At 47.8% G+C, this 17,797-nt stretch overlaps 1 protein-coding gene across 3 annotated transcripts in view; it reads right to left on the minus strand.

Annotated features, from left to right (window-relative positions):
* Nucleotides 1-8,029: 8,029 nt before the first annotated feature.
* TTLL5 (tubulin tyrosine ligase like 5) overlaps nt 8,030-17,797 on the minus strand; it is a 27,982-nt gene continuing 18,214 nt past the window's right edge. For 2 of the 3 annotated variants that reach the window (XM_077267543.1, XM_077267545.1), the window contains 10 exons: nt 13,203-13,349; nt 10,464-10,537; nt 10,280-10,386; nt 10,154-10,201; nt 9,830-10,084; nt 9,572-9,738; nt 8,813-8,895; nt 8,586-8,676; nt 8,420-8,511; nt 8,030-8,343 (listed from right to left, as the gene is read on the minus strand). In XM_077267543.1, the coding sequence (XP_077123658.1) occupies nt 8,127-8,343; nt 8,420-8,511; nt 8,586-8,676; nt 8,813-8,895; nt 9,572-9,738; nt 9,830-10,084; nt 10,154-10,201; nt 10,280-10,386; nt 10,464-10,537; nt 13,203-13,349 (1,281 nt within the window). In that variant the 3' untranslated portion in view covers nt 8,030-8,126. The remainder of the gene's footprint in view (nt 8,344-8,419; nt 8,512-8,585; nt 8,677-8,812; nt 8,896-9,571; nt 9,739-9,829; nt 10,085-10,153; nt 10,202-10,279; nt 10,387-10,463; nt 10,538-13,202; nt 13,350-17,797) is intronic. The other variant, XM_077267544.1, reaches the window with a different exon arrangement.

Here is a 17,797-nt window from a genome sequence, read left to right on the forward strand (position 1 = left end):
GGAGGAAGGGGGAGCACAGCTAAGAGCATCGGCAGTGGACGGCAAAGCGAGGCTGGGCAGAGTGCAACAGTGGAGGAAGGGAGTGGGGCAGAGCCAAGGGCACCAGAAGAGGGAGTCAAGTGAAGCAGAGAGCGACGACACGACAGAGGAAGTTGAAGTGGAGCAGGGCCAAGGTTGCCCCTAGGCCTACAATGGAGCTGGTCAGGGACAAAAGCACCCATGGAGGAAGATTACTTGAGACGGGGCAGAGAGAGCCCTTTGCCTTGGCCCAATTCGTTATCCTCAGCAACATTCTTGCTCTGTGTCCCACTGATAACGAAAAGAGCACAGAGTTATAGCATGTGGTTAGGATGCCAAAATGGGCCAGGGCCAAGAGTAGCCATGATAAACGACAAAGCTGGACCTCAGTGCTTCACTAGCACAGGGCCCTGGCCTTCCCCCCATCAAAACTGCACCTGCTTTGAGCCCTCTTCTTCCCCATATCAATACTGCACATGGCCCTAGCCTTCCCTACATCAGTGCTGAACCTGCACAAGGCCCCGAACATCCCCACATCAGTGCCATACCTGCACAGTAATTCTGGACACCATGAATGAAGACTATTAGATGGAAGCAATGAACACTAAAAATGTGCCATTCAGGCCTCTGTTTCAGTTCAGACATCCCAGCGACAACTGCATGATCAATCCGTCAGACCTGTGGTAACTCTACGAGGCCTCCCATAGCAACCGCAGGATCGGTACAACAGCCTCCTGTAGCAACTGCAGGACCTGTTCAACAGCCTCCCATAGCAACCGCAGGATCTGTTCAACTGCCTCCCCTAGCAACTGCAGGATCAGTGCAACACCCTCCCCTAGCAACCGCAGGATCAGTGCAACAGCCTGCCCTGGCAACTGCAGGATCTGTACAACTGACTCCCCTAGCAACTGCAGGATCTGTACAACAGCCTCCCATAGCAACCGCAAGATCTGTGTAACAACTGCTCTCACACGGCCGAGGTCTACCGCTGCAGTCTCCGGGATGTCCCGTATTTGACACTGGTCGCTTTATTCGGGGCCTGGGCACCACATCTGCAATCACAATGGGCAATTAGACAATTTTCACACATTTGAATAAGTTATTGTTTTTAAAAAAAGTAATAATTTTCATCTTCACTTTTCATCTTCATCCAGCACAGACCGCTGTCACTTCTTCCAGGAAGGGCTCGTCTTTGCTGGAAATAAAGCAGAGCACATTACTTAATTTTTTCTCAACTTTTACACTACAGCAGATGAAGAAAAAAAAGGCGACATAGTGTCGCTCTGCACAGTAACAGGACCCCCCCCCCCATTTAAAACAGTATCCTCAAAAAATAAAATAAATACATCACTGCAGTAATAATATCCCTTAATTAGCCCCTATCATAATAATATCCCCCATCCTGGCCCCCGTGTGTCTCATTCCTGGCTCCAGCCATGTTCTCCCATCCTGACTCCATATGTTCTCCCATCTTGCCCTCATGAGTATCCATTCTGCCCCCATGTGATGTCCCATCCTGCCCCATATGATCTCATCTGCCCCAGCTGTCTCCATTGTATCCATCCTGCCCCATCCTGGCCCATATGTCTCCATCCTGCCCCATCTGTCTCCATCCTGCCCCATGATCCTGCTCCATCCTGTCCCATGTCTCCATCCTGCCCCATGCTCCTGCTCCATCCTGGCCCATCTGTCTCCATCCTGGCCCATCTGTCTCCATCCTGGCCCATGATTCTGCACGGTCTCAATCCTGCCCCATCTGTCTCCATCCTGTCCCATGTCTCCATCCCGCCCCATGATCCTGCACCATGTCTCCATCCTGTCCCATGTCTCCATCCCACCCCATGATCCTGCACCATGTCTCCATCCTGCGCCATCTCTCTCCATCCTGCCCCATGATCCCGCACCATCTGTATCCATTCTTCCCCATGTTCCTGCCCCAGTTGTCTCCATTGTATCAATCCTGCCCCATTTGTCTCTATCCTGCCCCATCTGTCTCAATCCAGTTCCATGTCTCCATCCTGCCGTCTCCATCCTGTCCCGTGTCTCCATCCTGCCCCATGATCCTGTACCATCTGTATCCTTCCTTCCCCATGTTCCTGACCAATCTGTCTCCACCCTGCCCCATCTGTCTCCACCCTGCCCCATCTGTCTCCATCCTGCCCTATGTCTCCATCCTGCCCTATGTCTCCATCCTGTTCCATGTCTCCATCCTGCTCCATCTGTCTCCATCCTGTCCCGTGTCTCCATCCTGCCCCATATTTCTCCATCCTGCCCCATAATCCTGCTCCATGTGTCTCAATCCTGCTCCATGTGTCTCAAGCCTGTTCCATGTGTCTCCATCCTGCCCCATGTGTTTCCATCCTGACCCATTTCTCCATCCTGCACCATGTGATTCCATCCTGACCCATGCATCTACATCATGACCCATGTGACATGGTGCAGGATCATGCAAGATGGAGATGTGGCTCCATCCTGCCACCCAAACATATTGCGGCTTGCCGCTGTCAATAAAAAAACAAACACTTTCTCCTTACCTGGCCGCGTTCCAGTGGCGATGTTTCCTCCAGACATTTTAAGCGCAGACTCGCCGGCGAATAACAATGACGTCATATGCTGGCGACGTGCGTGCTGACGTTAGCAGCCAGCCTCCAATTGGCTGGAGGCTTTTAACTATTACCGTGCGGGCCTGCATGGCAATAGTTTAACTGAACCTGCGTCTCGAGCTGCACCGGCAGAATCCTGGTGCTGGGGCCTGGTGAGCAGAAGAGACGGGGGCCCATGCGGTCCCCCTCTGCTCATCGACCCCATACGCCAGTCAGGGCAGTAATGCCCTGATGGAGGCCCTGACCACAACCAAAATTACAGTATTACCTGCCGACACGGGTAGATAAGTGATAAAATCGACCGTTACATGAGTCCAAGGTTTACTTGGAATCGCCAATGGTTGCAGAGACCAGACTGACGAGTATGAGGTCTTAGAACACAGACAAGCAATTACATACTCCCTGTGGTGGCTTTATTACTGGAGAGTCCGGCCAAGACTGAATTATGATGTTCAATAAATCTCTTAGAGATGGAGATTCAGAGGTACAAACAATTTTCCTAACGGACAGCCAGCACGGGAATGCACCTGAGCCTCAACAACTTTTCTCAAGATCAGAGCATATAGACACAATAACCTCCCCTTTTTGTAGTATAAGAATCAGTTCACAATCATCTCCACTCTCAGGAAAACAGTGAGAAAAGGCATCTACCTTAATGTTCTTGTTCCCCGGCCTATATGTAACAAGAAAGTTAAACCAGGTGAAGAACAATGCCCATCTTGCCTGTCTAGGAATTAGACGTTTTGCACACTTTAGGTATAAATTCTTATGATCCACGATTACCATAACTGGATGAACTGTCCCCTCCAGAAAATGACGCCACTCTTCAAAGGCCCACTTGCCCCTGATACCAATGTCATAATTTCTCAAGGCAGATGACAGGTTTTTTTTTTAGAAAAGTATGTCCCATCCATCATAGGTTTGGCCACTACATAAAAGTTTTTGATGAACTTACGGTAGTAGATGGCGAAACCCAAAAACCTTTGTAACACCTTCAAATTCTCATGATGATTCCAATCCAGTACGTACTGGACTTTCAAAGGATCCACGCGAAAACCGGTGGACGATAAAACATATCCTAGAAAAGGGATCTCCTCAATCAAGAGCATACATTTCTCGCTTTGACAAATAATTTATTGTTTCAGAGTGTCTGTAAGACCTGCCTGACATGAACCGGATGTGACTCAAGGTCAGGTGAATAAATTAATATGTCATCAAGATAGGTAACAACAAATCTACCCGCCAGGTGACTAAAGATATCATTGACAAAGTGCTAAAAGACGGAGGGAGCATTAGTCAACCCAAATGGTATCACAAGATTATCATAGTGTCCCTCAGGCGCATTGAAAGCTGTTTTCCACTCATTCCCTTAATACAAATTAGATTATATGCCCCCTTAGATCCAGTATAGAAAACCATTTTGCTAATACAATCTGATTAAAGAGGTCCGGGATGAAAGGGAGTGGATATGGATCTCGGACGGTGATCTGATTGAGTTTTCAAAAATCTAGGCAGGGGCATAACCCCATCTTTCTTCTTTACAAAGATAAACCCCACAGCAATGGGGGATGAGGATCGCCTGATATGACACTTTGCCAAACTTTTGGTGATCTAGTCCTTCATGGCCTGCCTCTCTGGACCAGGGATATTATATAGCCTGCTCTTTGGCAGTTTGGCCCCAGGAACAAGGTTAACGGCGCAGTCATAAGGATGATGGGGAGGAAGTTCTTTGCACTTCTGCTCCAAGAACACATCCCCAAAATCAGACAGGTTTTTACGCACAGACTGGGTATCTACCCTTGCGAGCCAGGTTTCCAAGCAGTGTGCTTGACAATACGCACTCCACTTTACCACCTCCCGAGTCTGCCAATCTACCACAGGGTTGTGCAGAGTGAGCCAAGAAAGTCCAAAAAACACAGGAGAGGGTAGACCCTCTAGCACATAACAGTCAATACCTTCTGCTTGCATGGCAGCTACCTGTAGATGTAACCCTCGGATGACTTGAGTAAAATACCCCAGTCTCAAAGGTGCAGAGTTGATGGAGATTATGGGTATAGGTCTGGACAGTGTATGTGGTTTCAGCCCTAGCATCGATCAAGTTAAACCCCGCCCAACCGTCCAGAAATTACTACCTTATTTTTACCCAGATGGATCTCAGCAGGCAGAAAAAATTGTGTCCTACCCACGGAGATAGCTAACCTGCCCGCAATCCAGGCCCCTTTTCCCTGCGGCTGTTTACAGTGAGATAGGACCATTTTGTATGTGCATGTCCTTCCCTTTCTCTTACAGTAAAAACATACTCACCCTTTACGCCAAACTACAGTCTGATTTCCAGAATGAGTCGCCCCACCCAATTGCATAGGTTCCTCAGATGACTCAGACCAGGTTTCCCTTGCTCCCAGACCTCCTGCACAATGGAGTGTCTCTTTAGGTGTCTGGCGAAGAAATGGCCGCCTCAAGGGAAACTGGAGTCTCATACAAAGCTAAGGCATCCTTCACCTTAGCTGATAGCCCTTCACAGAACTGACTATGGAGCGCAGGGTCATTCCACTTAGTGTCAGTGGACCACCTCCGAAACTCAGAGCAATACTCCTCCGCCAGTTGGTCTCCCTGCTGAAGTTGAAGTAGTGTGGACTCAAAAAGGTATAGGCAGTCATATATATGACCCAGCACCAGAAAAAATTCCTCTACCGTCTGGAGCGACTGGGAGAAAGATGGGATAATGCCCATGCCTGCGGGTCCCCTGAAGGAGAGAGATTATTATCCCCAGCCGTTGCTCCTCGGTTCCTGAGGAACAAGGATGAAAGCTATCTTGGGCTCCACTAGGGGTTGCCTGGGAGTCACGGTCCCCAAACCTGATGTGTTAGGGAGCTACAAAACAACAGTGTGTAGATCTGCCAACCTCCAGGCTAAGCTGCTGCAGATGCCCTGTCAGTGATAGGATCCATAATGGATCAAAAAACGGTTTCGGTCAGAGCTAATGACATGACTCTGTTGTCAAGTGTCCCGGGACCAAACTCGCCCTGTTCCCCTGATTACTTCGGATGGTGAAGATGCCGGGGCCAAGTACCTTGACTTAGCTCTTGAATACTCCCTCAGTCTTTACCATTCCCCTTCCAGGGAAGAGGGGAGTAGCAGTGTACTGTAATACACTAGTGAAGAGCGAATATACTTGTTACTCGAGATTTCTAGAGCATGCTCGGGGGTCCTCTGAGTATTTTTTTAGTGTTCGGAGATTTAGTTTTTCTTGCCGCAGCTGAATGATTTACATCTGTTAGCCAGCATAAGTACATGTGGGGATTCCCTAGCAACCAGGTGTCACGGATCCCTTACACGTGGTGTCACTAATTCGTCACGTGTCTGCTTTCACACATGACTTGGGGTTGTGCCTGCAAGGGTTAATCTATCTCCCCACTCTCAGTCCAGCATTCAACCTCTGTCCTATGCTGTAATGGGAGCATAAATCACACACCGACCCAGGCCACACACCCGCTCATACACGCTGCCACCACTCACCGAACACACGGGCGATGAATAATAATATTGTCTATCACTCACAAGGCTCACTCACCTTAGGCTATAGATTCTTTTAGAACATTCAAGGTTCAACTTGTTAAAGTTTTATTCTTTAATACAAAAAGTTCAATGCTTACAGTAAGAAAAAGGTATAAAAATATGATAATAAAAAGACATACAACTTATGCAAAACAGTATAAAAATAAAGAGAAACTTACAGAAATTATCTAACTGGTAGTTTGCTTTTTGCTCCCTGAGGGTAGGACGGATGTAGATTGGATCACACCAGCTTCTCAGGCTGCTCCCATTATGTGAACACAATTCTCTGTATACAGCCTTAATTTATAGCGTGGTCTGGAGGTCAGGTTGCTAGACCGCCCCCTCAGGTTAATATCATAATTGCTGGTTTTTTGATTGGGCCACGGCCGTGCTACTAATGAATATATTATTTTTCTCTTGAGACACCCTGTGTTAAGGTTCTCACGGATAGATACCATCAGGCCGCAATTAACATCTCCCCTCCAAGACCTAGGAGGTGCCAAATGTTACCTTTCTTCTTGGCTTCCCGCTGGATTCCCTGGTGAGATTGGGGACAGAGTCTACTTGACCCAGGAAAGTACATATTAACACCTGGGTGCGACCTGCAGCTTTTCAAGACAGATGTTACATTATTGCCATTGACACAATAAATCTATACATAGTCCACTGCACACATATACACATATATACTGTGTGTGTATATATATATATATATATATATATATATATATATATATATATATATATATATATATATATATATTTTTTTTTTTTTATTTTTTTTTATTTTTTTTTTTTTTTTTTACACACACACACACATATATATTTCACCACACCAGGCAACCCCCACATGTACTTATGATGGCTAACAGATGTAAATAATTCAGCTGCGGCAAGAGAAATGAAATCTCTGAGCACTAAAAAATACTCGGAGGACCCCTGACCATGCTCAAGAAATCTCGAGTAACGAGTATATTCGCTCATCACTATAATACACCAACCAGACTAACAAGGTAATCCGAACAAGGATAAAGGAAAATACCAATCACACAAATATATTCACACATATAACAGAGGTATATAACAGGGAATGGAGGATGGGGTAAAACCAAAGTAGAAGGGGAATTGTCACACACCCAAAACCTAGCAACAGTCACAGATAAATCCACCAAACACTTTCTCAAATAACAACCACCAGCCATGCAGCATAAGCTTGCTCTGACAATGAGTGCTAGCCAGGCCCAGAATATATAGGCGATGGGAATGGTTAACAGTGCACAGATCAGAGCTTTAGCTACAGGAGCTCTCAACAGAGCAGATTAACCCCAGTACTGCTAAAAGAAACCTGCACCGTTTAATATGAAGGTGAAGTACTTCTAATCAGTGCAGGAGTAAATGAAATCAGACACTGCGGTCTTCTGCCTCCTGTTGCGTTAAACCCGTGACAGCCGGCACCCTCCCTCAGTCTTCTTCCACCAGCAATGCCCCGCCTTCACTCTTTGCCCTGCCCGCTATCCTCCGCCGACACCCTCACTCAGTCTTCTTCCACCAGCGCTCTCGGGCCTGTCCCGTCATATCGTTCACTGCTGTAATACACAAACAGATCGGCTATACTTGCCCCATCGCAGTGCTCACACCCAGCTTTTACAGCAGCGACCCTCAGCTCTGTTGCAGGTTCTGGGTTCATTGTTGAGCAGCAGAGCATTGCGGTACTGGCGGCATTTCGTCCTGGCACAGTACTGGACCCTGGCGCCGAGGCAGTGATGGGGCCTCTGCCCTGAGCCTCACTGCTGGAGGCACCTGTATATTAGAGGCCTGCCCCTCCCCCACCCTGCAGTAATTACCACAGGACGTCACATTCATTAGATTTTTTTTTCTCTTATGCAAATTAAAATTAGAAAAATAAAACTAAATTCTGTACACAACGGGGGAGGGGGTGTGCAGTGGTCGTCATGTCGGGCAGATCACCCTCCTCTTCTGAACTGCACTGGGCGTCCTGGGTGGAGGAACTGGAGGTCTGGATCTGGCAAACACAATCTGGGTGGCGTCGGAAAGGCCTGCAGGTGCAATGCTTGTGACTGAAGTCCGCCCGCTATGGAGGTACGCAGCTCCGGGGACCGCAACAAGGACAATACCAGGGTTCTTCTGTTTGTCTGACACCACCACCCTACAGGAAGCATGTGCACGGGTCACATGGGTGTCAGTATGCCCCTCCCTCAGCACAGATACATGGTCATACGTACCGCACTGAACGCGAGGCACACAGCTTTCTGGCTCCTCCCATCGGGGTAGTAGGCGGAGGTGGCTCAAGGCGGCCATGCTGGATGTCTGGAGGCTGAGGAAAAGGAAAGGAGACAGATAGGGCATGGACAAGGAGGTCACAATGAATGGCGCCGGAGCTGGACTCACCTCCTCCAGGTCGTGACTCTGCTCTGTTGAGATGGTGGCAGCGCTGCTGCAGGTAGTGGGGAGCGCTGAACTGTCACCATCATCCCCCGTGCTGCATGACACAATGGGAGATGTTTATGCCATATGCACCACTCTCGGAGCAGGCTGTTTGTAATGAGTGGGCCCAGACGAGCCTGCCTGACCATGGCAGGGGTCAGCACCATCCGTCATCTGCAGCTATCTCTCACCTGTGCTTTTCCTCTGTGTGAACAGCTCTTGTCAGGCAGAGTCCTGCTCTGGAGGGAGGGCTGCTGATGTTCATGCGGGACAGCTGAGGAGGAGAGGGAGCAGTGTTCACAGACCCTGTCTGTACAGAAGTGCCCTCCGGGGGGAGTTGTAGCCTGGCCTCCCGCCACTTGCTCTACAGCTAGATAGCCTGCCCAGAGAGGCAGGACTTTTAGCGCCACCTACTGGATGTCACAATCCTAAGTCCAGACCTGATTTATCCAGTCTTCCACATTACTGCATTTTTCTAAGCTTTGATGGGTTTGGCCTCTATTTGTAGACAAGTGTTTCAGTGCATTTGCCCCTCATCAGTACAAAGCAGGAGGTGTGATCTGGATTAGTGAGAGAGTCTCTGTCAAGGGCAGGAGACGTATGGATCACATGATGTGCACATAGCCTCTTCTAGCGCAAATCATGTGGCAAGGCTCATTAAAGGGTAGATATGGACTGATAGGATCGCTACATCCATTAGGTGGTGCTAGAGTTCCTATCTTCTTCCTCTTTGAAGAAGAAATTAGCAGATTGCATTGCTAAGAGGAGCATTGCACGGCCTACAAGGAGAAACATGTGCATACTGGCGCAGCTACTCCAATGCGCTATGATAGGAAGTCATGGCCTATATGATAACATGGCAGTGAAAGGGTTAAATCTGCAGAAGATCCCAGCCCTGTAGCAATGGGGACAGACCGTGCCCCTCATGGAGAGTCGGCTGCTCACCGTACCTGCTGTGTCAGCTGTTTCCGGTGACTGGAGCTGGAGGGTCTAGCTCGCCTCTCTGCCAGGCGCTGCAATGACGCAGTCACTGCTCCCACATGATAGGGGTCTTCCAGCTCTCTCAGTGCCCCTGCAGAGCGGCTTCGAGTTCTCAGGACATGTGGCTGCGAAATGGCTAAATACAAGGATTCAAAATGGTGGAAGTGAGCAGGGAAACCTTGGGGTGGAGGCATGTCGTGTAAACAAGGCCGGCTCAGAAGTAGTACCTGTCCAAGTGGAGCCCGCCCGACTCAGGCGCTGACTGTAGATCTGAGCAGCACTTTGGAAAGAGGAGAATAATCCCAGTCGGCAAGACTGAGGGCGTGGCCCCCCGGAGGCAGACGGTGCAAAGGTGGAAGGTGGCTGCAAAAGGCTCCAGGCGGATGGAGGACGTGACCTGTGATTTGATGATGTGACTCCAAGTGCTCCACCAGCCTCCGATGATGAGCAGACTGTGCGAGAATCTGAAGATGGCGGCAACACTGTGGACAGGAAAAGATAATTAAAAGGAAGGGGGGACAGAGAGGGAGGTGATGTCTTGAAGCACTGACCTTCCTGTGGAGAACATGTTCCTGGGGCCCCAAGGGCTATCCGCGAATCTGAAAAGGACACGTAATGAGATGTCAGCGGGGGGGTGGGATGGACATCTCAGCCACAGGCCCAATACGGTCACTCACCTGCCTGTGGACCGTCAGTCTCCACGCAGGGGGATCCCCCCAGGAAAACGCTAGCAGATTTATTCTTGTGGGTGTAAAATGTCAGAACTTCCTCCAGCTGAAGTTCACTAAAAACAGACACGAGGGGCTGAGCTATCAGACAGTGGAGGGGGAATGGCCGGCGATTTGGTATTAGATGTTTTACCTAGCCTCGGCCAGAAAGACCTGAAAATCCGGCAGATTCACCCCCAAATCCTCTCCACTGAGCCCATGCGTCTCCTGGGGAAACAGTGTGCGATAATTATACAATGTGACAGACAAGAGATTATCATGTGCAGCCCTAGACATTGACATTATAGCCACAAGAAGAAGTGGTGAAAGGATGGAGATCACAGGAGGAAGCTGCCACAGATCTGCAGATGACAGGATTAACGGGAGGGAGCTGCCAATGATCTCAGATGAACGGGATTAACGGGAGGGAGCTGCCAATGATCTGTAGATGACGGGATTAACATGAGGGAGCTGCCACAGATCTGTGGATGACAGGATTAACATGAGCGAGCTGCCAATGATCTGCAGATGACAGGTTAATGGGAGGGAGCCGCCAAAGATCTGCGGATGACAGGATTCACAGGAAGGAGACGCCACCGATCTGCAGATGACGGGATTCACAGTAGGGAGCAGCCACTGATCTGCAGAAGATGGGATTTACATGAAGGAGCTGCCACTGATCTGCAGATGTGTTTACGCCAGTCTTAACGAGGGGTAAATTGGAGTCAGACGCTCTGGATTTATTAAGGAGCACACGCCTCTCAATGAATCATTCACAACTGGAAATTGGCGTACACAGCCTAATGTTGCACCAAACTTTTGCAGTATGTAATCCTCAGACCTAGAAGCTTTCTACTAGAGAAACAAAAACGGGGCCATATACACAGTGCCGGCGGGACACAGGAACCTGATGGTACTGACTTGTGACACAGGACAAATGGCCGGAGAAGCACAATACATCTGCATTGATGACTTTCAGCACTCAGCCCCCTGCTCTGAGCCGTTACGGAGTCTCCACTTCATGGCAGAGTTGCTGCGGTTCCTTCCATTTCTTAATAATATCTCACACAGGTGAAGGGGAAAATCCAAGGGGAACAAATGTCATGGACGGACTTGTTACTCCGGTGGCTCCTATTACAGGACTGTGCTGGTATAGGGGAGCTCTGCACCACCGGCCAATCTGTCACATGATAGTAGCGGCAGACAACATGTGGGGGGCCAGATGGTATACACCGGGGGCGAGGAGGCTGAATGTTATACAACGGAGTGAGGGGGCCGTAGGGTGTACACTGGGGGCTGGATGTTATACACTGGGAGCGAGGGTCCAGACATCTTACTTTGGGGACAATGGGACTGGAGGAGAAAGTGGAATGCTGTGATAAAAGGGATTGTTCGGTGAAAACAAGTTATCACCTTTGCACAGGAAAGAGGGCAACTTACTGATAATAGGAGTCAGATCCAATCAGCAGAACAAGGCCCTTTTCTCCGTATGAGAAAGAAGCTGCAGTGCACAAGCTCCACGATTCATTCTCTATGGGGCAGCTTGGCGCTGTGAGTGGCGACTTCCATCAACTCCATAACGAATGAATGAGGCAGTGGTCAGACTTTGCTGCTTTTTCTAATACAGATACAAATTCTCTGTTATGCTGATCAATGTCGCTCCCAGTGGTCAGACCTCCACCTGTGGAAAGTTGATTACCTGTTTTCACTGGACAACCCATTATAGGGGAAGTTCTCATGTCCATTTGGCAGTTCTGATACATGGACAGACAACCAGAATTCATGCTTAGCACAGACCCAATGGCTGCGTGTCACAAAACAAAACAAAGGCGGGGGCCCAATGGTTATTCTAAAATTTGCAGGTTGTGATTTTATTCTGTTCTAAAACTGACAGGATCATAATGGAAGAAAAAGCACAACCTGCCAACCCCATAATAATCATTGGACCTCTCCACCTCTGTTACTTAGCCAACAGGTCTGTGAATTCTAATTGTCTGTCCTTTAAGAGAATTTAAAAAGTCTACACACCTGTTTCAGTTCCAGGTTATTGTCATATAGAAGACTTTTCCTCCCCTTAATGTCACCTCTTACACATCTGTCCTGGGTATCCCAGGCTCTGCTTCCCTCCCTTGGCTCCATTGCCCTCTGTTGTGCTCCACATCAGGTTTTGCAAGCTGACTGTCGTATCTCGATGACATTATCACCTCTCGCCTATTTGAGGCCCACTAATACACACACCTGTGTCTTGAAATTAAAACTCCAGAGTCCTAAGTTGGTGTACTCCGCCATCTGTGCCAACCGTAACTCAGTAGAGACGAAGGGTGACCTCTGTTGGTTCCACTTCACCTGTCCTACTGCTCCTGAGATTCCTGAGTGTACCAAGTCCTCACAGTTTCACTTGTCCTGGAGGAAGCTGCACCAATACCTGGGGTCCGTGAGCCCCCACAGCCAGCCCTGAGGCTTAGAGGATCCACTTCACCAGGTCAAACGAAACAAAATCCTAACACCCTGGATCCCAAAGGTGCAGCAGCCACAACACCGTTGAGGTTGGGGAAGGACCTGATCTAGGCAGTGCAAAACCTCTGAGCCCAATCACAGGAGGGTGTCCAAATTTATGCAGCCATATTATTTTAGTTATTTTTAATTACCCATCAAAAATTATTTCATTTTGTTTCTTCCAGAATCTACACAGATTATTGGCGACATAGGTGAAAAAGTTCTGAAGTGATTCTTCGTGGTACAATTATTTACATGGCAAAATGCTAAGAATTTACTAGGGGCGTGTAGAATTTTTATGCCCAATGTATAGCAGAACTCCTAAATGGACAAGTGAACAAGCGTACATCCACAGTGTCTGTGTAATGAGATGGGCCATGGGGTGCGCAGCACTCACCTGATCGTACAGGTGGATGAAGTCTCCCAGCTGCTTGGCCAGCAGGTGACGTTTTTCCTGGACGGGCAAACATCGGCCTGGCAGCTTCAGACTCACCGAATGCTGTAAATTAGCAGCTGCCCTCTGCAGAAACCTCATCACCAGCTCCTGAGGGGCACAAACACATAGTCATACACATAGCAGCACTCGCACAGCTCTCTCCCCACAATCACACGCAGCAGAAACTCATCCGATCTCTGGCATAAAACTGCTTCACATACCCCAACAATTGGGTGTGCCACAACTTTTTTAACAGTATCCAGGATGGGACATGGCCAAATTCTCTCAATAAATACATCACAGCTTTCACCTTAAAAAGTCATGTAAACAAGGACAGGAAGGTCCGTCAACCCCTGGCAGAAAAAACATTTGGCCACGGCAGTCAGAGGACACATGAAATACATTAAGAGGCCCACTTCTACGCAATGACACGGGCGCCGTCGCCACTGATCCGTCTTAGTTATACAGTGACACAAACGCCGCTGCCACTGATCTACCCCATACAGTAACAAGCACCGCCGCCACTGATCCGCCCAAGATATACAGCGACACAGGCACCACTGCAGCTGATCCGCCCCAGTTACACAGCGACACAGGCAACACCGCCACTGATCCACCCTCGTTATACTGTGACACAGGCGCCGCCGACACTGATCCGCCGACACTGATCCGCCCTTGTTATACAGCGAAACAGGAGCCACCACCACTGATCTGCCTCATTATACAGCGACAAGCACTGCCACCCCTTATCTGCCCTCGTTATACAGTGACACAGGCACCGCTGCCACTGATCCGCCCTCGTTATACAGCGACAAGCATCGCCGCCACTTATCTGCCCTTGTTATACAGTGACACAGGCACCGCGCGCCACTGATCCACCTTCATTATACAGCGACACAGGTGCAGTCAACACTGATCCACCCTCTTTATACAGCGAAACAGGCGACACCACTACTGAACCGCCCTACTTATACAGTGACAAACGATGCTGCCACTGATCTGCCCTATACAGTAACAAGCTCCAATGCCACTGATCTGCCCTCGTTGTACAGTGACAAGCACCACCTCCACTGATCCGCCATCGTTATACAGTGACACAAGCGCCACCGCCACTGATCCGCCCTCCAGTGACAGACCAGAGGTTTGTATGTATGTACTGTACAGACCAAAAGTTTGGACACACCTTCTCATTTAAAGATTTTTCTGTATTTTCATGACTATGAAAATTGTAAATTCACACTGAAGGCATCAAAACTATGAATTAACACATGTGGAATTATATACTTAACAAAAAAGTGTGAAACAACTGAAAATATGTCTTATATTCTAGGTTCTTCAAAGTAGCCACCTTTTGCTTTGATGACTGCTTTGCACACTCTTGGCATTCTCTTGATGAGCTTCAAGAGGTAGTCACCGGAAATGGTCTTCCAACAATCTTGAAGGAGTTCCCAGAGAGGCTTAGCACTTGTTGGCCCTTTTGCCTTCACTCTGCAGTCCAGCTCACCCCGAACCATCTCGATTGGGTTCAGGTCTGGTGACTGTGGAGGCCAGGTCATCTGGCGTAGCACCCCATCACTCTCCTTCTTGGTCACATAGCCCTTACACAGCCTGGAGGTGTGTTTGGGGTCATTGTCCTGTTGAAAAATAAATGATGGTCCAACTAAACGCAAACCGGATGGAATAGCATGCCGCTGCAAGATGCTGTGGTAGCCATGCTGGTTCATTATGACTTCAATCTAATATATAAAGCTGAATGTGTGTATGTGTGTATGTCCGGGATTGGTATCTGAACCGTCGCAGCTACAGCCACAAAATTTTGCACAGTCACACGTCTGGACCCCGAGAGCGTCAAAGCTATGTTGTGAGGTGAAATTTTAACCCCGCGCTTTCCAATTCACCAAACAATTTTGCCCCTATCTACATAATAGGGAAAAAATGAAAGGAAAAGTGTTGGAGGCAAATTAACAGCTGCCAGATGTGAACAAGGGGGACTTAAAGAATGAGAGCGATGGCGCCAAAGAGTATATACTGTACAGTTGCTAAGGTGGGGCCCCGACATGGGATAATCACCACGGGGATATGAACACACACACAAAATGCGCCACACACTACCATGTGCTCGAACACATATACCACCCTCAGCGCACATTTCACCACACATACACCAACCTCGCCACATAAAAGTTGAAACACAAAAGTCGCCGCTCAAAACTCGCCACGCGCAAAACTCTCCACATGCAAAACTCGCCACACGTGCAAAACTCACCTCATGGAAAACTCGCCACACGCAAAACTTGCACACGCGGAAAAATTGCCACATGCACAAAAGTTGCAACACATGCAAAAGTTACCTCACACAAAACTTGCACATACTCAAAAGGCACCACACATAAGGCACCACACATAAAACTCGCCACGTGCAAAACTCGCCATGCGCAAAACTTGCTGCACACAACTTGCTACACTAACCTGTCACATGCAACTCGACACACAAAAAGTTGCTACACGCATGTCGCCACACAAAACTCATCTCACAAAAGTCGGTACATGCATGTCGCCACACGCAACTCAACACACACAACTTGACACACGAAACTCGCTCTAAAACACACACAAGTCTGGTATTATCCTTCAAAAATAAAAGTCTGATTAATAAGCAGACAAACTACAAGAGCAACAAATATACCACATAGGAAATATGGCAGCTGTCAGTCACAAGACCTGTCTATTATGTGTATGTGTGAGCTAATATATACTGCCAGGGGGTGGGCTTACTGTTGGCTGGGGATTTATCAGGCTGCCAATTTAGCTTACAAATACTGAGGTAAAAATACTGACCAAATAACGTGTGAACGAGGTCTAATACAGGAGGAGATGACATACAGATATATACTATATACAGGAGGAGATGACACAGGTATATACTATTTACAGGGGAGATGACACAGGTATATACTATATACAGGAGGAGATGACACAGATATATACTATATACAGGAGAGATAACACACAGGTATATACTATATAGATGAGGAGATGACATACAGGTACATAATACATACAGGAGGAGATGACATACAGGTATATACTATATACAGGAACAGATTACCTACAGGTATATAGTATATACAGGAGGAGATGACATACAGGTATATGCTATGTATAGGAGGAGATGACATACAGGTATATACTATATACAGGAGGAGATGACACACAGATATATACTATATATAGGTGAGATGACACACAGGTATATACTATATACAGGAGGAGATTACATACAGGTATATACTATATATAGGAGATGACATACAGGTATATACTATATACAGGGGAGATGACACACAGCAGGTATATACTATATACAGGGGAGATGAAATACAGGTATAAACTATATACAGGAGATGACATACAGGTGTATACTATATATAAGGGAGATGACAAACATGTATATACTGAGGTGAAAATGAGAGGTGTGAGGTGAAAATGAAAAGGTGTGAGTGCAAAATGAGAGGAGTGAGGGAAAATAGTGGAGTGATTGGAAAATGACAGATGTGAGGTCGAAATGACAAGTGTTAGGGGGAATGAGAGGAGTGAGGGGGAAAATAAGAGGTGTGAGGGAGAAAATGAGAGATGTGAGGGGGAAAATGAAAGATGTGATGGGGAAAATGAGAGGCGTGATGGGAAAATAAGAGGTGAGGTGCTATAACTAACCACAGATATTTACTATGCCCAGGCAACGCCGGGCTCTTCAGCTAGTTTTGAATAAATCCCCAACAGTGTCACCAGCAAAGCACCCCCACACCATCACACCTCCTCCTCCATGCTTCACAGTGGGAACCAGGCATGTAGAGTCCATCCGTTCACCTTTTCTGCATCGCACACAGGTACGGTTGTTGGAATCAAAGATCTCAAATTTGGACTCATCAGATCAAAGCACAGATTTCCACTGGTCTAATGTCCATTCCTTGTGTTCCTTAGCCCAAACAAGTCTCTTCTGCTTGTTGCCTGTCCTTAGCAGTGGTTTCCTAGCAGCTATTTTACCATGAAGGTGTGCTGCACAGTCTCCTCTTAACAGTTGTTGCAGAGATGTGTCTGCTGCTAGAACTCTGTGTGGCATTGACCTGGTCTCTAATCTGAGCTGCTGTTAACCTGCGATTTCTGAGGCTGGTGACTCGGATAAACTTATCCTCAGAAGCAGAGGTGACTCTTGGTCTTCCTTTCCTGGGGCGGTCCTCAGGTGAGCCAGTTTCTTTGTAGCGCTTGATGGTTTTTGCCACTGCAATTGGGGACACTTTCAAAGTTTTCCCAATTTTTCTTACTGACTGACCTACCTTCATTTCTTAAAGTAACGATGGCCACTCGTTTCTCTTTACTTAGAATTTGTATCATGGCAAGAAAAAAGTAGCTAACAGTCTATTCAGTAGGACTATCAGCTGCGTATCCACCAGACTTCTGCTCAACACAACTGATGGTCCCAACCCCATTTATAAGGCAAGAAATCCCACTTATTAAACCTGACAGGGCACACCTGGAAGTGAAAACCATTCCCGGTG

The sequence above is a fragment of the Ranitomeya variabilis genome, chromosome 1 (assembly GCF_051348905.1).
Source record: "Ranitomeya variabilis isolate aRanVar5 chromosome 1, aRanVar5.hap1, whole genome shotgun sequence".
NCBI classification, from domain to species: Eukaryota; Metazoa; Chordata; class Amphibia; order Anura; family Dendrobatidae; genus Ranitomeya; species Ranitomeya variabilis.